The 20,570-nt window shown below is 41.8% G+C and overlaps 1 protein-coding gene and 1 pseudogene across 1 annotated transcript in view; one reads left to right on the forward strand and one right to left on the reverse strand.

The window, feature by feature from the left end:
* SCP2 (sterol carrier protein 2) overlaps positions 1-16,076 on the reverse strand; it is a 113,483-nt gene extending 97,407 nt beyond the window's left edge. Inside the window, exons 1-4 of the mRNA XM_032428746.1 lie at positions 15,907-16,076; positions 7,880-7,937; positions 7,175-7,246; positions 4,310-4,441 (exon numbers count right to left, since the gene is read on the reverse strand). Of these exons, the coding sequence (XP_032284637.1) occupies positions 4,310-4,441; positions 7,175-7,246; positions 7,880-7,937; positions 15,907-15,975 (331 nt within the window). The 5' untranslated portion in view covers positions 15,976-16,076. The remainder of the gene's footprint in view (positions 1-4,309; positions 4,442-7,174; positions 7,247-7,879; positions 7,938-15,906) is intronic.
* A 1,996-nt stretch (positions 16,077-18,072) lies between these two features.
* LOC116638485 lies at positions 18,073-18,640 on the forward strand (annotated as a pseudogene).
* Positions 18,641-20,570: the final 1,930 nt, after the last annotated feature.

Below are 20,570 nucleotides of genomic sequence, written 5' to 3' on the forward strand. Positions count from 1 at the left end.
GAAAGGACCCAAATTAATAAATTATGAATGAAAGGGGAGAGATCACGACTAACACCAAGGAAATAGAAACAATTATTAGAAATTATTATCAACAACTATATGCCAATAAACTGAGCAATCTGGATGAAATGGAGGCCTTCCTGGAAACCTATAAGCTGCCAAGACTGAAACAGGAAGAAACTGACAACCTGAATAGGCCAATAACCAGTAACGAGATTGAAGCAGTGTTCAAAAACCTCCCAAAAAACAAGAGTCCAGGGCCTGATGGATTCCCTGGGGAATTCTACCAAACATTCAAAGAAGAAATAATACCTATTCTTCTGAAGCTGTTTCAAAAAATAGAAACAGAAGGAAAACTTCCAAACTCATTCTATGAGGCCAACATTACCTTAATCCCCAAACCAGGCAAAGACCCCATCAAAAAGGAGAATTTCAGACCGATATCCCTGATGAATATGGATTCCAAAATCCTCAACAAAATCCTAGCTAATAGGATCCAACAATACATTAAAAGGATCATCCACCACGACCAAGTGGGATTTATCCCCGGGATGCAAGATGGTTCAACATTCGCAAATCAATCAATGTGATAGAACACATTAATAAGAGGAGGGAGAAGAACCATATGGTCCTCTCAATTGATGCAGAAAAAGCATTTGACAAAATACAACATCCTTTCCTGATTAAAACTCTTCAGAGTATAGGGATAGAGGGAACATTCCTCAAGTTCATAAAATCCATCTATGAAAAACCCACAGCAAATATCATCCTCAATGGGGAAAAGCTGAGAGCCTTTCCCTTAAGATCAGGAACACGTCAAGGATGCCCACTCTCACCACTATTGTTCAACATAGTACTAGAAGTCCTAGCAACAGCAATCAGACAACAAAAAGAAAGAAAAGGTATTCAAATGGGCAAAGAAGAAGTCAAACTCTCTCTTTTCGCAGACGACATGATACTTTATGTGGAATACCCAAAAGACTCCACCCCCAAATTACTAGAACTCATGCAGCAATTCAGTAATGTGGCAGGATACAAAATCAATGCACAGAAATCAGTTGCTTTCTTATACACTAACAACGCAACTGTAGAAAGAGAAATTAGAGAAACGATTCCATTTACAATAGCACCAAAAACCATAAGATACCTCAGAATAAACCTAACCAAAGAGGTAAAGGATCTATACTCTAGGAACTACAAAACACTCATGAAAGAAATTGAAGAAGACACAAAAAGATGGAAAAATATTCCATGCTCATGGATCGGAAGAATAAACATTGTTAAAATGTCTATGCTACCCAGAGCAATCTACACCTTCAATGCCATCCCGATCAAAATTCCAATGACATTTTTCCAAGTGCTGGAACAAACAATCCTAAAATTTGTATGGAATCAGAAAAGACCCCGAATCGCCAAGGAAATGTTGAAAAAGAAAAACAAAGCTGGGGGCATCACGGTGCCCGATTTCGAGCTATATTACAAAGCTGTGATCACCAAGACAGCATGGTACTGGCACAAAAACAGACATACAGACGAATGGAACAGAATAGAGAACCCAGATATGGACCCTCAACTCTATGGTCAAATAATCTTTGACAAAGCAGGAAAAAACATGCAATGGAAAAAAGACAGTCTCTTCAATAAATGGTGCTGGGAAAATTGGACAGCCACATGCAGAAGAATGAAACTCGACCATTCTCTAACACCATTCACAAAGATAAACTCAAAGTGGATGAAAGACCTCAATGAGAGACAGGAATCCATCAAAATCCTAGAGGAGAACATGGGCAGTAACCTCTTTGACATCAGCCACAGCAACTTCTTTCAAGATACATCTCCAAAAGCTGGTGAAACAAAAGCAAAAATGAACTTTTGGGACTTCATCAAGATAAAAATCTTCTGCACAGCAAAGAAAACAGTCAACAAAACAAAGAGGCAACCCACAGAATGGGAGAAGATATTTGCAAATGACACTACAGATAAAGGGCTGGTCCAAGATCTATAAAGAACTTCTCAAACTCAACACCCAAAAACAAATAATCAAGTCAAAAAGTGGGCAGAAGATATGAAAAGACACTTCTCTGAAGAAGACATACAAATGGCTAAAAGACACATGAAAAAATGTTCATCATCATTAGCCATCAGGGAAATTCAAATCAAAACCACATTGAGATACCACCTTACACCAGTTAGAATGGCAAAAATGGACAGGGAAAGAAACAACAAATGTTGGAGAGGTTGTGGAGAAAGGGGAACCCTCTTACACTGTCGGTGGGAATGCAAGTTGGTACAGCCATTTTGGAAAACAGTGTGGAGGTTCCTCAAAAATTTAAAAATAGAGCCACCCTATGACCCAGCAATTGCACTCCTGGGTATTTACCCCAAAGACACAGATGTAGTGAAAAGAAGGGCCGTATGCACCCCAATGTTCATAGCAGCAATGTCCGCAATAGCCAAACTGTGGAAAGAGCCAAGATGCCCTTCAACAGATGAATGGGTAAAGAAGATGTGGTCCATATATACAACGGAATATTACCCAGCCATCAGAAAAAATGAATACCCAACTTTTACATCAACATGGATGGGACTGGAGGAGATTATGCTAAGTGAAATAAGTCAAGCAGAGAAAGTCAATTATCATATGGTTTCACTTATTTGTGGAACGTAAGGAATAGCATGGAGGACACTAGGAGAAAGAAGGGAAAAATGCGGGGGGGAATTGGAGGGAGAGATGAACCATGAGAGACTATGGACTCTGAGAAACAAACAGGGTTTTAGAGGGGAGCGGGGAGGGGGGATTGGTTAGCCCAGTGATGGGTATTAAGGAGGGCACGTACTGCATGGAGCACTGGGTATTATACGAAAACAATGGATCATGGATCACCACATCAAAAACTAATGATGTCTTGGGCGCCTGGGTGGCTCAGTCGTTAAGCGTCTGCCTTCGGCTCAGGTCATGATCCCAGAGTCCTGGGTCGAGTCCCACATCGGGCTCCCTGCTCAGCGGGGAGCCTGCTTCTCCCTCTCCCACTCCCCCTGCTTGTGTTCCTGCTCTCGCTGTCTCTCTCTCTGTCAAATAAATAAATAAAATCTTTAAAAAAAAAAACAAAAAAAAAAACCAATGATGTCTTGTATGGTGACTAACATAACATAATAAAATTTTAAAAATAAATAAATAAATAAAATAAAAGTTGTTTAATGTGTAAAAAAAAAAAAAAGAATCTTGATCTCAGGTCAGGTCTTGATCTTAGGGTTGTGAGTTCAAGCCCCACCTTGGGCTCCATGTTGGGCATGGAGCCTACTGAAGGGAAAGGAAGAGAAGGGGAGGGGAGAAGAGGGAAGGGAAGGGAAGGCAAGGGAGGGGAAGAGAAGGGAGGGGAAGGGAGGGGAGGGGAACGGGGGAGGGAAGGGAGAGGGGAGGGGAGGGGAAGGGGGGAGGGAAGGGAGGGGAAGAGAAAGAAAAATAACAAGGTGAGGGGGACAGAAGACACCAGCATTATCAAACAATAACTGTACGACCCAGCAACTGCACTACTGGGTATTTACCCCAAATATACAAATGTAGTGATCTAAAGGGGTACGTGCACCCCAACATTTATAGGAGCAATGTCCACAATAGCAAAACTATGGAAAGAGCAAGATGTCCATCAACAGATGAATGGATAAAGAAGATGTGGTATATATATAAAATGGAATATTATGCAGCCATCAAAAAAAAACCCGAAATCTTGCCATTTGCAACAACATGGATGGAACTAGAGGGTATTATGCTAAGCGAAATAAGTTAATCAGAGAAAGACATGTATCATATGATCTCACTCCAACAATGGGGAGTGACTGCTAATAGGTTTAGGGTTTCTTTATTCAGTGATAAAAATGTTCTAAAACGAGATTGTGGAGGGGCACCTGAGTGGCTCAGTAGGTTAAGCATCTGCCTTCAGCTCAGGTCATGATCTCAGGGTCCTGCGATCGAGCCCCACATAGGGCTCCCTGCTCAGCAGGGAGCCTGCTTCTCCCTCTCCCTCTGTGCTCCACCTGCTTGTGCTCCCTCATTCTCTCTGTCAAATAAATAATAAAATCTTTAAAAAATAATAAAATAAAACTAGATAGTGGTGATGGTTCGTAAAATCTGCAATTCTACTAAAAAAGACTGAATTGTATAGTTTCAAAAGATGAATTTTTGGTACATAAATTAGATCTCAATACAGTATAAAGCAATCCCTCTGATGGTCATGTGGAGAACTGATAAAAGAGGAGAGCAATAACCCCATACCTATTTCAGTACACTAGACAAATAAGCGATCCTTACCACCCTGAATCAGCTGCCGGGCCATAAACAAAGCAGTAGAACCAGTAGCACAGTTATTGTTGACATTTATTATAGGAATTCCAGTCAGTCCCAAACTGTGATAGATAGACCTCTGCCCGCAGGTAGAGTCACCTGTATAGAAAAAGAAACAAAAAATATAATATCTGCAACATGGGAATTTATGAAGCTGCAATGCAACATGATACCACATTATGGGTTTTTTTTTTCAGTATTGTGCCTTTGTGCATATAACACAGGCACAACAATAAACTATTGACATCTTATTCAGAAAGTTTTTGCATTAAGCATTATTTACACTCCAAATATGAAAAATCCTCAAAACACAGTATATGTGTACTTTCTTTACATGTCACAGACATAGGAGAGTAGAGAAATGACCAAGTAATAGCAAACAATTCAATCTTCTAGGACTCCATGATAAAAAAGGAAGCAATGTTTCATTTCTGCTTCAGATATAAATCTTTTTATTTATTTATTTTTTTATTTTTAAAGATTTTATTTATTTATTTGACAGAGAGAGAGACAGCGAGAGCAGGAACACAAGCAGGGGGAGTGGGAGAGGGAGAAGCAGGCTTCCTGCTGAGCAGGGAGCCCGATGTGGGACTCGATCCCAGGACCCTGGGATCACGACCTGAGCTGAAGGCAGACGCTTAACGACTGAGCCACCCAGGTGCCCCAGATATAAATCTTTAAAACTACATCAATTGATTAAAAGGCTGTGGTTTTCTCTTCATATAAAGGTTCTACAACTTCAAAAAGTTTAAAAGATCCTGTATGGCAGGGTGTTCCAGAAAAACAGTGATCCAAGCTGAATATACATTTGACTCCCTTTCCCAAGTAACACAATCATCAAGGCAGGACATGCTGGAGCAATCTGATGGGAACATGTGAAGGGACAGACTCTCCAGAAGTCTTCAGGGAAAACAGCAAGGTTCGGGACCTTCTTTTCAATAAATACATTGTGCATCTCTTTGACCTAGTAAATTTCCCTTTGAGGATGCTCTTGATATCTTGAAATCTCAAAAAAAATAAATAAACACAGCTAAACACAAAGATTCATCTACAGTAATGCTTACTATAGCCTTTTATGGTAACTAGAAATTAGAAATAATTTAAAATGTCCAATAAATAAATAAATAAAATGTCCAAGAACAGGATATCATTACAATATCCCCAAGACTAGAAAAGCATGCAGTCATGAAAAATGCTGTAAACAGACCGGGGACATTCTAAATGTCATTTAAAAGGCGGTGGATTATATGATATATCTATTCAATGGAATTTTATGTTATCATTTTAAAAAAGACCAAGGAAGCTCTTAATGATATAATTTGGAACAGTAGCCAAGAACTACTAAGTAAAAAAAAAAAAAAAAAATCAAGATACAAAACAGTGAGTTTATTATGCTACCATGTGTGTAACAAAAGAAAGGGAAAAAGGGAACTTACACACTCATACATACTTGGATATGTACAAATCACCTCTGCAAAGATACACTAGAAATTAGTGAAATTGGCTTTCTAAGGGAAGGGAACCATGAGACAGGGAGATAGGAATAAGAGTGAGACTCTCCATCATATAACCATCCACCTTTGGTATTTTTGTACCATGTACATATTTTATCTATTCCAGAAAAAAAAAAAAAAACTTAATTGAAAAAATGTTAATGGTACTATAAAAGAAGACTTTTTTTTAAATCTTTTTCTTTTTAAGATTTTATTTATTTATTTTGACAGAGAGACAGAGAGAGAGGGAACACAAGCAGGGGGAGTGGGGGAGGGAGAAGCAGGCTTCCCACTGAGCAGAGAGCCCATCGTGGGGCTCGATCCCAGAATCCTGGGATCATGACCTGAGCCGAAGGCAGACCTTAACGACTGAGCCACCCAGGAGCCCCTAAAAGAAGATTTAATGGGGAATATGAACTATACTAAAATGAGAAAAGTAGGTTACCAAAAAGTACTAGGATCCTTCTTTTTTTTTTTTTTAAGTTTTATTTATTTAAGTAATCTCTACACCCAACATGGGGGTCAAACTCACGACCCAGAGATCAAGAGTCGCATGCTCTTCCAACTGAGCCAGCCAGGCACCCCAGGACCTTGTTTTCTTTAAGAGAAAATTCTATGTGCATGCAGACTTACATGCATTCATATTCACTGAAGGATACATCAAAAAATTAACGGTAATAACTTCGGGACTGGACAATAGGGTTACAGGTGACTTTTTTCTTGTGTTTTTCTGTGTTTCCTTATTTCTTTCTTTTTTTTACAATTAGTCTATACTCTTTTCCTAGTTAGGAAAAAGTTTAATGAAAAATTTTTATTGGGGGTGCCTGGGTGGCTCAGTGGTTGAGCGTCTACCTTCGGCTCAGGTCATGATCCTGGAGTCCTGGGATCGAGCCCTGCAATGGGCTCCCTGCTCAGTGGGGAGCCTGCTTCTCCCTCTCCTGCTCCCCCTGCTTGTGCGCTCTCTCTCTCTCTGTCAAACAAATAAATAAAATCTTTTAAAAAATGTATTGGATACAAAAAAGTCAACGAATACAAATTTTAAGATAACAACAAAAATTTATCTTCTGAATAGTAATTATCTTTACATGGTAGAACTATGGGTAATTTTTTCTTTTTTAAAGATAAACAATGCTTTTTAATTTATCTCCTGTTTTGGCAATAAACAATGGCAAAAAACATATGTTAAACTAGGCTGACACATAAGGGAAATCTAGGAATGATGGAAATAAGTCTGAATTCTGAGTTTGGAGGGTTAAAATTCACAAACGCCTCTGCATTGTTTATGAAGTTGCTGCTAGATTAGGTGAAACATTTTTAAAATATATAGTTTACCACATACCATAAACGTAGCCAATACATGCCTGTTCCACTACTGAATAAGGGATCTGTGCATCAGCTAAAGCCTTCTGGCCTATAAAAACAAAAGGGTTTTATCAAAGAGTGCTTTGAGTATTTGCTTTAGGTGGGTCAAAATTAAGTTTAGAGTTTTCCCAGAGTAGATCTGCCTCTAAATAGTCTATGCTCAATTCAAATGACAAATCCTTCATCAATTCATCTCAGATCTCTCCATTCAGAAGTAAATGTTTCTTCCGCTAAGCTACTACTTTTTTCACACCTCCTTTTTGATACTTAACATTTTCTGTTCTAACTGTATACCTAACTATAAATATATTAAATCCCAAAGTCTTAAAGCTCCTTAACCTCAAGGTCCTTACTCATCTCTGTGGCTCCACTGCACATCTAAAGGACAAAATTGGAAAGAACATCATTATTGTGGGGGGGAAGGGGAGACTCCCACAGAGCCCTTTGATGTCCCAGCAAACAGTTGGACAGTACATAAAATCACAGGCCACTGTTTGCCCTGGTTATCTAGCTAAGAATGCCCAAGCTCTTCTCCCTTTGTCCTTCCTAATGAATCACTAGGCAATTGTCTGTATAGGTCCTTCTCCCTTGACTCAGCTTCTTTTTATGGTTCCAAGGTTCCACAATCAAGGCAGATGACACAATAAGTCCAATGTTCAAAGATCTAAATTTTCTATATTACCTGCTTCTTTTGCCAAGTCAGGGTAGTCTCTTGAATTCTCAAGTCCAGGCTTCATGAACTAGAAATACAGAAGGAGATAATAAATAGAAGCAAATATAGTTAGATTTTTCTCACAACAGAGCACTGCAAAAATTCATTTATCAATTAATTTAAACAAAAACATACTGAGCACCTAACATGCTCCTAGACTCTGATAATAAATAATATACAGTCGTTGCCCTTGGGGAGCTTCCAGTCCAAAGGAAAACAGACAATTATACTATAGTGTCCTTAAGTACAGAATAATTTGGGAAAGAAAACTACCTAGCCTCAGAACGAGGACTAGAAAGGCTTCCCAGAGGAACTGACATTTAAATTAAGTCTTTAAGAATGAGTAGGAGTTAGCCAAGTGATAGAAAAAAAATTCTAGGGCAAAGACCTAGAAGCGAGAGAATATGGCTCAATCTAGGTACTGTAAGCAATTTTATGTTGCAGAAGCTGAAGCACAAATCAGATTCGGCAAGTGACAGGGACAGAAAAGTAACTTAGGACCAAATGATAATAACTACTAACGCTTATTGGGCACTTACTGTGTTCTGCATTATGCTAAGCACTTTTCATGTTTTAACTTACTTAATCCTCACAATAATCCTAAAAGGTAGGTACTATTATTACCATCACTTTACAACAAGAAAGGGTACAGAGAGATTAAGTAATCTGCCCAAGGACACATAGCTAATTAAGTAGTGAAGCTGAAATTTCAGACAGTCTGGTTCTAGAGCTAACTCAAAAGGGAACTTATATGCTTTCCTATGATGTCTCGGCTTTATTCTAAAAACAATGGATTTTTCTTTTTTTTTTAAGAGACTGGGGATGCCTGGGTGGCTCAGTCAGTTAAGCGTCTGCCTTCAGCTTGGGTCATTATCCCAGAGTCCCAGGATTGAGCTCCGCATCAGACTCCCTGCTCGGGCTCCCCGCTCTCTCTGAAGTGGAGAGCCTGCTTCTTCCTCTGCCTCTGCACCTCACCCTGCTTGCTCTCTCTCTTGCTCGCTCACTCTCTCTCCCTCTCAAATAAATAAATAAATAATCTTAAAAAAAAAGAGAGAGAGAGACAGGAAAAAAAATGAGATACTGCTACACACCCATTAGAATGGTCAAAATCCAAATACTGACAATACCAAATGTTTACAAGGATGTGGAGCAACAGGAAGTCTCATTCATTGCTGGTGGCAATGCAAAATGGTATAGCCACTTTGGAAGACAGTTTGGCAGTTTCTTATAAAACTAAACATCCTCGGGCGCCTGGGTGGCTCAGTTGTTAAGCGTCTGCCTTCGGCTCAGGTCGTGACCCCGAAGCTCTGGAATTAAGTCCCACGTCAGGCTCCCTGCTCCCCACTTGTGCACGCTCTCTCTCTCTCAAATAAATAAATAAAATCTTAAAAAAAAAAACAAAAACAAAAAACTAAACATCCTCTTAACATATGATCCAGCAATTGTGCTCCTTGGTATTTATGCAAATGATTTGAAAACTTATGTCCACACAAAAACCCACACAGGGATATTTATAGTAATTTTAAATAATTGCCAAAACTTGTAAGTAACCAAAATGTCTTCAGTAGGTGAATAAACTGTGGTAATACAAACAACGGAATATTATATTATTCAGCCCCAAAAAGATATGAGCTATCACGCCATGAAAAGACATGGAGGAATTTTAAATTCATGTTACTAAGTGAAGAGGCTAATCTGAAAAGCCTACATACTGTATGATTCCAACTATATGACATTCTGAAAAAGGCAAAACTATGGAGACAGTAAAAAGATCAGTGGTTGTCAGGGGTTGAGGAAAGGGAGGGATGAATAGGCAGAGCACAGAGGATTTTTAGGGCAGTGAAACAATTCCATATGATACTATAATGGATACATGTCATTATACACTTGTCCAAACCTAGAATATTCAACACTGAGAGTGAACCCATCTTCAGTGATAATGATATGTCAGTGTAGGTTCATTGATTATAACAAATGCCCCACTGTGGTGCAGATTACTGATAGTGAATGAGGCTGGGCATGTGTGGGGGCAGGGAGCATATGTGAACTCTACTTTCTGCTCAATTTTGCTGTAACCTAAAACCTAAAACTACTTTGAAAAATAAAGCCCTATTTTTAAAAAAAAGAGACTGGGGGGTGCCTGGGCGACTCAATCAGTTAGGCATCTGCCTTCCACTCAAGTCATGATCCCAGGGTACTGGGATCGAGTCCCGCATCAAGCTCCCTGCTCAGTGGGGAGTCTGCCTCCCCCTCTGCCCCCTCCCCCTCCACTCATGCGCTCTTGTGTGTGTGCGCGCGCGCGCGCGCGCGCACACTCTCTCTCTCCCTCTCTCTCAAATAAATAAACAAAATCTTTTAAAAAAGAGAGAGAGAGACTGGGATGAAAAGACCTGCATTTTAGATCATTTCAGATGCAATGTGGAGAATGAATGAAGAAATAGGCTGGAGGCAGTGAGAAGGCAGAGGGTTAACGACTGAGCCACCCAGGCGCCCCTGAATATTCTTATACTATTACTTCTTTAACAATTTAAGAAATTATACCACAATCTCCAATATGGGCCAATAAGGATTAGGTCTCTTAGGCCCCCTCACATATACATTTACACTTCCCCCAACCCACTTATACAACTGAATAAATAATTTTTTACTAAATCAGTACTCAGTGTTTACCTTATTAAGTAAATATGTCTCAACACTGGGCCAAGTTGTGTGCTATGATTACACTTCCTTTATGGTACAATTTTTTTTTCCTAGAGTTATCAACTGCCTCATTCTTAAAAGTTTTAACCTGGTGCCTCAAAAATTTAAAAATAGAGCTACCTTATAACCCAGCAATTGCACTACTGGGTATTTACCCCAAAGACGCAGATGTAGTGAAAAGAAGGGCCGTATGCACCCCAATGTTCATAGCAGCAATGTCCGCAATAGCCAAACTGTGGAAAGAGCCGAGATGCCCTTCAACAGATGAATGGGTAAAGAAGATGTGGTCCATATATAATATGGAATATTACTCAGCCATCAGAAAAGATGAATACCCAACTTTTACATCAACATGGATGGGACTGGAGGAGATTATGCTAAGTGAAATAAGTCAAGCAGAGAAAGTCAATTATCACATGGTTTCACTTATTTGTGGAACATAAGGAATAGCATGGAGGACACTAGGAGAAGGAAGGGAAAAATGGGGGGGGGGGAATTGGAGGGAGAGATGAACCATGAGAGACTATGGACTCTGAGAAACAAACAGGGTTTTAGAGGGGAGCGGGGAGGGGGGATTGGTTAGCCCGGTGATGGGTATTAAGGAGGGCACGTACTGCATGGAGCACTGGGTGTTATACGAAAACAATGGATCGTGGATCACCACATCAAAAACTAATGATGTCTTGTATGGTGACTAACATAACATAATAAAATTAAAAAAAAAAAAAGTTTTAACCTTTTGGGGGTACCTGGCTGGCTCAGTCAATAGAGCATGTGACTCTTGATCTTGGGGTTGTGAGTTCAAGCTCCACGCTGGGTGTAGAGATCACTTAAAAATAAATAAATAAGGGCGCCTGGGCGGCTCAGTTGTTACGCGACTGCCTTCGTTCGGCTCAGGTCATGACCCCAGCATCCTGGCATCGAGCCCCACATCGGGCTCCCTGCTCAGCGGGAGGCCTGCTTCTCCCTCTCCCACTCCCCCTGCTTGTGTTCCCTCTCTTGCTGTCTCTCTCTCTCTCTGTCAAATAAATAAATAAAATATTTAATAATAATAATAATAATAATAAAAGTTTTAAGGGTGCCTGGGTGGCTCAGTTGGTTAAGCATCTGACTTCAGCTCAGGTCATGATCTCAGGGTCCTGGGATTAAGCCCTGCCTAGGGTCCTAGGATTGAGCCCTGCATCAGGCTCCCAGCTCAGCTTCCCCTCTCCCTCTCCCTCTGCCCCTCCCCCTGCTCATCCACTGTCTGTCTCTGTCTCTCTCTCTCTCTCAAATGAGTAAATAAAATCTATAAATAAATAAATAAAAATAAATAAATTAGGCATTAGCTCTTTCTGCCCACAGTTCTTGTCCCCGTGCTTTAATAAAACAACCATTTTGCACCAATAAATAAATAGATAAGTAAATAAACAAATAAATGAAACTTCAAAAAATAAAAATAAATTAAAGTTTTAGCTTTGTTTAAAGTTTTTATTTAGATAATAAAAGTAAATATATATATTATCCTAATGAATTATTGTAAGGCAAACACTCTTGCCACCACTGACAAAGATTCTCTTCTCCCCTTCTACTCTAGCCAGGCTTCTCTGAGAGCTAAGGCTCCGCCTTGGCCTATAAAAACTTAAACACTAACACAGTTTCTAATAGCTCAAGTCCACATTCCTAGGATGACCCTAGCCCTACTTAAAGTGCCTTAAGGCTACCAAAAACAAGTTACTATTTGTTCCCACAAACACCAGAAGATAAGGTCCCTGTTTCCAACTCCCTGTGGCAAAGTAGGAGCCTAAGTTTGGATAAATGCCAGTTAGCAAACCCAGCCGGCTTTCACATGGACCAAGCCCCTCTTCCCACTTTTTATCAGTTTTCACTTCCCTGACACTACTGAGCCCCAGCTCACTCCCTATTCCCTCATTTTCCCTTTAAAACACCCAGTCACCTCTGTATAAATCAAAATTCAGTTGAGTTCACACTGGACTTTTCCCTCTATTCCCAATAATATATTACTGATGAAAACTTTCCTAATTACCTAATGTAAGGTAATCCTTACCTAGTGTGTGCCATTCCTTATCTTTGATACCACCACCCACACAAAAAACTGAACTTGGCCTTCTACTGCAGAAACTCCTCTAAGCACTCTTTCTCAATCTCAGTCTCTACTCCACCCCCATAGTAGTTACTATCTTCACTCCTACAGTAATCACTTTCTTGTAATATTTCATAATTTTATCATCCAAGTATGTATCTATAGACACTACAGTTTAGTCTTGCCTGTTTATGAAAATTTTATGGGTCTTTTAATTCTTTTTTAATCTACAGGTCCTCCTCCACTACTTTGTTTTCCTCTCAATATATCTATTTAAGAACCTGTAACATTTGACCTAGAGCTTCCCCAAATAAGTGTTGCTTTAGCAAACTTGTTTCAGTTGTGTGTGTGTGTGTGTGTGTGTGAGGTTGTAATGTAAGGTGTATTTCTTCTGTGGGTCATGAAATTATCTCACATAAAATTATTAGAAAAATTAAGTGCTTAATTATTTGGTCCTAACTACAAGGGCACCAGAATTTAAAAAAAAAAAAAAAAAAGGTAACCAGAATAACTTAGAGCAATATGAAGAAATAGAAATAAAAAAATATAGGACTTGGACTCTGCTATAGACTGAATGTCTGTGTCCTCCTAAAATTCATATATTGAAATCTAATCCCCAATGTGATTGAATGATTGAGGTGGGGCCCTTGGGAGGTCATAATGATGGAGCCTTTACAAATGGTATTAATACACTTATAAAAGAGACCCCAGAGAATGACCTCACCCCTTCTGCCTATGAGGACACAGCAAGAACACAGCTGTCCATGCTCCAGAAAGCAAGACCTCACAAGACACTGAATCTGCCAGTGTCTTGACCTCAGACTTCCCAGCTTCCAGAACTGTGGGAAATAAATATTTGTTTTTTAAGCTATCCACTCTGTTTGTATTGCTGTTATATTGCAGCCAAAACAGATGAAGTCAGATCATTTCTTGAAATCGGTAGAATGAAAATCTATGAAAAAAGGGCATATCGGAAGGTAGGCAGCATAAGCAAAGGGCCTTGGCCTGCTGTCAGCCTGGTAGTAGTGCTGATTTAGTTGTATTAAAACCTGTTGACATCCACCATAGGAATTCTAACTTATTTCCTACACTGATAATAAAACCTTATTAAGGGAACTTCAAGTTGTATCGGGAACTCAGCTATTCAAATTAAGAACCATAACATAGGAACCCAACCATTAGAGATTTACTAATAGAGCTTAAAGTATTATCTAGTAAGTTTCTCCCTCTACATCAAACCCTGCCCCAAGTTCCAAAATATCTAACCTAGAAAGAACTGGAATAAGTACATTAATAAAGCTGTTCTTCACACTCCCAATCTCTTCCCTCAATACTGTAACTAATACTGCCCACACCTCCACCTCCTAACTTGGAAAAAGAAAACAAACTATTTCCCAAAGGGTTAGAAAGTTCTGTGCTTTTCTACACAGCCAATATAATCAGATATTCAACAGCCAATGGAGGACCTGACTGCATGAATGTCATACTTAAAAAGCTTCTACTGTCCATCTATATTAGAAGTCCCCTCTCCCATGAAACAATAGGATGAACTCCAAGTATCTGCTTTATAATGATTAGTTGACTTTTCTACTCACATGTTTTGATCAAAGTATGTAGTCTCACCCCATTTGGTAAGATAACAAAAACTTTAAGGCTGTTTTCTCAGAAAGAGAACTTTCCCTTAGAAAGTCTCTTTCACAAAGTATATCCATTTAGTACTATCTAACATTCATTAGGATCTTCAGGCACCAGGCATTTTCAAGGTGTTACAGATACAGCAACGAATTAGACATGGTACTCACCTTGGAGGAGCTTACATACTAAGGAAGAATATGAACATATAAACAGAGAACTTCAGTATAACATAGTAAGTACGGGTTTCCCCTGCTATCAAAAATATTGTGTTCCTCCGAAAACTTTCATAAACTGAAATGGCATAATGTGAAGAAGCAATTACCATTAACTTATCTGGAAAATTTTTTGAGTGTTCTTGGACCCCAGAACATAACCTCTTAGGCTTTTCTGATACCTTAGGACACATCTTGATAATGAATGCACAAAATAAATCAAGATAAAGCACAGATGCTCACAGGCACAGTTCAAAGCTATGGCAGCGTAATGCTGAGGTGCTGAGTGTATTTTCAGGGAAGGAGCTCGGCAGTCCCACTCTGGCAACTGCCTGGGGTGCTCACTGCCTCAGTAACACCTCCCTGCAGAGCAAATGCTGGATGCTATTTTCACTTTTTGCCTTTTTCTAAAAGCAAAAATCCTCTTCAAATTTCAGTTAACAAAAATAGGTAGTAACCTACGCCTTTTGTGAAAGTCACGTGGTAGAACTTGAACTTTCCAAAAGTGGGGGATATCAGCACTGAAGCAAAGGTAAGTACAGGGCTCTGTGCGAAAAGTCAGGAGGATCAAGAGACTTCTTGGAGAAGATGAACTGGTCTTTTAAAAACGCAAAGAAGTCAACCAAGTACAAGTAGTGAGAACAAGAGAAGCAAAGCAGGAGAGGCATAAAACAGTGTGGGGTGAAACTAACAGCAGTTTGGCATTACTAGAACGTGGGAGTGGTGAGGGTGACAAGAAATGAGACTGGGGGACCCTGGCTTCCTAAGAACCAAGCAGAGTACCATTTGAGGAACAGAAAGGAGGTCAGAGGATCCAGAAAACCTGCCACTTGTGCCAAGACACTGAAGATCACTAATGTTTCTCCTCCTCATCCTCACTTCTAACTGTAAAGGGATCCTACAGGAGAGTATTCCTGGGTGTGTAGAGCTGGGGACAGTCCCCACCCGCTTTCCTTTCCAGTGTAAGGAGGATGTTGCCTCATCAAAGGTCCACATACCTTGGGGTTCCACTCAGAATCAAAGGAAGTGTGGACTTTATTGGGGCGTCCGTCACCAACTCTGATCCAGGGAGAAAAGGGAAGGAGGAACGGGAAAGCAATGGCCGCAGGAGTAACCCCCGGACAGTACCACACTTCAGAGACAACGCTAAACTGCAACCCCTCCGAGTCGCCAAGAGCCAAGACGCCGGAGCTGAGCAGTGGGATGCCCGGGACCCCCACCCCGTAGGAAGGACAAACCACCGCACAGCACCTGGCCCTGACCTGGGCTCCCGTTTCCCGGTCACCTCCGGGCTCCCCCACTCCCCGGCCTCTCCCGGACAGAGCCGAACTGGGAGCCCGCCTCTGGGGGTCCGCAGCTCTGTTTACCTTGGTCATCCCAACCCCCACCACGAACACCCGGCGCAGAGGCCCAGACTGTGAGGTTGCCAGACGCATGGCTCAGGTGGTGCAGGGCGGAGGCGGGTGCGGCGGGCCCTGAAGCAGCTGACGCGAGCGTGCACAGACTGAAGCGGCGGCGACGCCGGCGATCACTCAGAGCCAGGGGCGGGGCAGGAGGAGGTGAGGGGGGCGGGGCAGGAGGCGGTGAGGGGCGGGGCAGGAGGCGGTGAGGAGGCGGGGCAGGAGGCGGTGAGGAGGCGGCGAGGGGCGGGGGGGCACCCGGAGGGGAGGGGGGAGAGACTGAGAGAGAGAGAAAGAGAAGGGCGCTCCGCGTGCGCAGAGGCGCCGGAAGTGGCGGAAGGGAGTGTTGAGTAGTTCTTTGCCGCCGAAGTTCTGGTCCCCGGCTCAGGAGCGGGTCGGAGAAGAAGTCCACATCAAACGTCCGAAAAAAACTTTATAACCTAGTACAGCCATTGGGTTTTAAGTCCTCTATGATGAGAGGGAGTGTGGCCTGGAGTAGCGCCCGAGACTGACTTGATGGCAGGGGTTGGCCTGAAACCAGATTCACAAAACGGTAGCCTGAGACAAATTTGTGGAGTGTTGTAATTGTTCCGTATCCTGTTAGTGTTGGTACTTAGAAGAGTCAGTGCAGGTGTTAAAACTCGGAGGGCTGTCCACCAACAAGAGCGTGGGGAGTATTTTACCGTATGTCTAAAAGAACCAAAAATCATTTACTAGCTATGTGACCACCTTTGTTAATCTCTGAAACTCACTCTTGTTTCGCTCCAGCAAATTATGCCCAGAAACTGAGATTTGTCTTTGCCAATAGTTTATATAGCACAGGTTCCCTGTAGGGACTCTAATTTATAACAGTAGTAGTTCACAAGCCAGTAGCATACAGGTTAATGTCTCTTAATAAGCTAATGAAGAAATAACATACTCCAGGGGCGCCTGGGTGGCTCAGGTCGGTTACTCGTCTGCCTCCAGCTCAGGCCCTGATCCCCTGCATGGGGCCCTCTGCTCTGTGGGGAGCCTGCTTCTCCCTCTCCCTCTGACTGCCCCTCCCCCTACTTGGCTCCCCCCCAGTCAAATAAATAAATCTTTTTAAAAAATAAAAAAAAAAATAACATACTCCAAAACAAAGATAGATTAATTACATTATAGTTCCAGGCAAAAAGGAGATGAAATAAAGTCCAAGTTTAGTTGTGATGTGCTGTCTACGAGTTGGTCCTCTGTGAATCAATCCTCCCAACTAAGCTGGGAATCAGCTGCCAGCTTGCGTTCCTTGCTGCTGGGGCACACAGCTAGCTGGCACTCTGTTGACCACCGCCCAGAAAGACGGCCTTGCCAAGGCAGGAAAAGATGTCTTTCTCTTCTTCAGACCATTGTGTCTTTAACACCACTGAGGACCAAGAGTATCCTGGCCACCACAGGAACAAATGTCTCAAGATCTTCAGAGATCTGTTTAGATCAGCAAAGAGTAGCCTTGCCCAGACCGAATGTTCTCAGTAAGTCCTCATAAATTCTTGGTATTTCAAGTTTAAATGTCCATTATGTCATAGTTGCTTCTCCATATGTTCCTATCTATAAGCACCTGGTAGCACAACAGTTCAGCTGCTATCATCCTCATGTGGCCTTCCAAATTCACCCTTAGATCAAAACAAGTGCATTTAAGTCATAAACAAGTGGATTTGAAATCTTAAACCAATACACAGTTCCCATACATTGTTTTGTGAGGATGAAATGGTGACAGCAGCAAAACCTTTAGCATTTAACAGAAGGAATATATATGTACATGTGGGATGATTTTTATTTGCTGATTCTGAATTTACAAATTTGCCTACTCAACAAAAATTTATTTATAACCCCAAAATCAGTACTTCAAGAGCTCTTGAGGTGGCCAAAAAAAATTGAGTTGCCCCAGGCATCTGTTCCCAGCTGAGGTAGAACAATACCACGCCCGCTGCCTTCTTGTTTCAACTCCCATGCTGCCAACCAGTGTCTGTCTCATGATCTACTTAGTGCCACATTTTTCATGTTTTTGTGCTTTTTGTTTGTGCTTTTGCTGTTTAAAATGGCACACAAGCATAGTGCCTGGAGCGCTGTCTAGTGTTCCTAAGTGCATGAAGGGCATGATCGGGGCCAATCCTTTGATCTCTGCTGGCATGGCTGCAGCAGGCGCCCCCAGGAAGAAGGGAAGCTCAGGAGAGGAGACCAGGTGGCCCGTCGCCCAGGTCCTCCAGCTGCATTGCCCTGCGTAAGATATTCGCCGGCATCAAGCTCGCCCGCACACCCACTCTGATTCAAGTTGGATCCAGAGTTGCATCCAGACCAATTTCTCCATCAGCGTTATCTTGCCCAGACGCTAGGACTGGAGAGAGAATAGCAGTAATAGAAATTAAGTAAACCCACAAAGGCTCTACGGTATTTAATGGGGCCCAGAATGGTGTGTCTCAGTAATCCAAAGGGAGTTTCAGACCAGCGCAATCAGCAGAAACATTGGTACTGCTGCCAAATTTCTTGGTGCAGTTGCTGCGACAGCTGGAGTGGCTGGTTCTGGCGCTGGTATTGGAACAGTCTTCGGCAGCCTTATCGCTGGTTACGCCAGAAACCTTTCACCGAAGTAGCAGCTGTTCTCATTGCTATCCTGGAATTTGCCTTGTCTGAAGCTATGAGTCTCTTTTGTTTGATGGTTGCTTTCTTGATTTTGTTTGCCATGTAACAAATTATTGCTCGAAATGTTGGCATTCATATTAATTACAGATGTAATTCTGTGTATCTTACTGTGACTCCGAAAACTGTAGTATTGGTGTCATGGAAATAGATGTTATTTCCAAGGTCATTTTTTTTGCTGTGATTTGTACTTACCTAAATTTAGATCGTCACAAAGCCTTCAGGTAGATGCTGTACAAGTCAGAGGAGACTACAGTAGTGGCCCTAGGATGAAAAAGAGCCAGTTTTTATGAGAATTCTTTTATATAGTATTCTGCACATTGTAATTTATAGTGCTTTGGGTTATTCATATAAAGGAGAAATGAGTGTTTTCAGCTTCTATGAAATATGATTAACTAAACCAAGATAGTAATTGCTAAAAAAAAGGGGGGGGTATGATATGCTTTATGAAGAAAATAGGTGTTAGATAAACTTAGTTCACACATGAGTTATAGTGCTACTGGCCTTGAGTTCAGTGTTAATGAATCAACAATATATACTAAATAAGGTGCCTTTAAACAGAAACATAAAACAAGTAAGGTTATGTGTTGATAGGTTGACAAATCAGAGGCTTGCAGAAGTCTAACCCTGTATTTTTCCCAGGAGCAATGGTTCAGTATTCACTAATTTAATGTTCACAGGAACTTTTAGAACATAACTATTACAAAAAAGAGAGGTGTGTGTGTGTGTGTAAAGAGGCGCCTTCCTGCCCTAAGGGTCTGTGATAAGAGCCCCTTACAGATCTCTGTGACATAAAGCATCAGAACAACTGGAAGGGGGCACCTGGGTGGCTCAGTCACTAAGCGTCTGCCTTCGGCTCGGGTCATGATCCCGGGGTCCTTTGATGGAGCCCCACATTGGGCTCCCTACTCGGCGGGAAGCCTGCTTCTCCCTCTCCCACTTGCCCCCTGCTTGTGTTCCCTCTGTCAAATAAATAAAATCTTAAAAAAAAAAAGAAAAAAAAGAACAACTGGAAGGTCACTCCCTCTAGGAAACCTCCTATAATTGTTCCTAGAACTGCAAGGCCAGGGGTCCATTTAGCAGAAACTCCTTGGCTGAGGAGCCATTGGGCAGGAGGGGGGAAAGGGTAGCTATAAGGAAAGACCAAAGGAAGAACTTGGGGCAAGTGAAGGTGTTCTGAGGCTGAACATGCTGCCTCTGCAGGGGGCTGAGTCCCCTGTCTCTGGGGGAAGGGACATGTTCAAATTGATGCTGACCAGGCTCAGGGATACTGCAGAAGATAGCCTTACACCAGGAGGGAAATTGAACCAAATGGACCTCGAGTTCACAGGCTATTTTCATTTTTTCAAAAAGCCTTATAGAAATTATATGGATTATACCCACCATACCACCTCCAATAAAAATCACCATAGGTTCAAAACATCCACATCCAGATCCCATTCCCTACTGAATCAGAGCCTCTGGGAGGGAGTAGAGCTTGGGCATCAATATTTAGAACGATTCTTCCAGGTGATTCTAAGAAGCCCCCACTGTGTTAGGTAAAGAACTACTGGGCTAGGACTAGGTCAATTTAGTAAAATCCCCGGCTGCTCAGAAAAGGGGCAAAGAATCTCCCTCTTTCCTGCCTATCCCTAGAGCTTAGCATAAAGCAAGGCACTGAAGAGGCTTTTACTAAGTGTAGATTTCTTTCTTGAAACTCTGATTAGCCAATAAAGACAGCAATGTGATCGGCCGATAAGACAGGGTTACCAACCCAATGGAACAAATGACAGGGTCCAGATTAATCATTATGTAACGAATGCTCGCTGTCCACTGGACACTGGCTTCAAAACAGAAGTCCAAAACGCCGGCCTCTGAGCCCGCCCGCCCGCCTCAGGGCCAGGCGCTGACCCGTCCTGGAGCTGGAGGTCGGGTCGCTCCCGAGGCTCTTTATAGAAGCTGATGCCCGGGCGCGTGCCAAGGGCCCACCACAGGAACTC

Source organism: Phoca vitulina, unplaced genomic scaffold (genome assembly GCF_004348235.1).
Source record: "Phoca vitulina isolate PV1807 unplaced genomic scaffold, GSC_HSeal_1.0 scaffold2, whole genome shotgun sequence".
Lineage (NCBI taxonomy): Eukaryota > Metazoa > Chordata > Mammalia > Carnivora > Phocidae > Phoca > Phoca vitulina.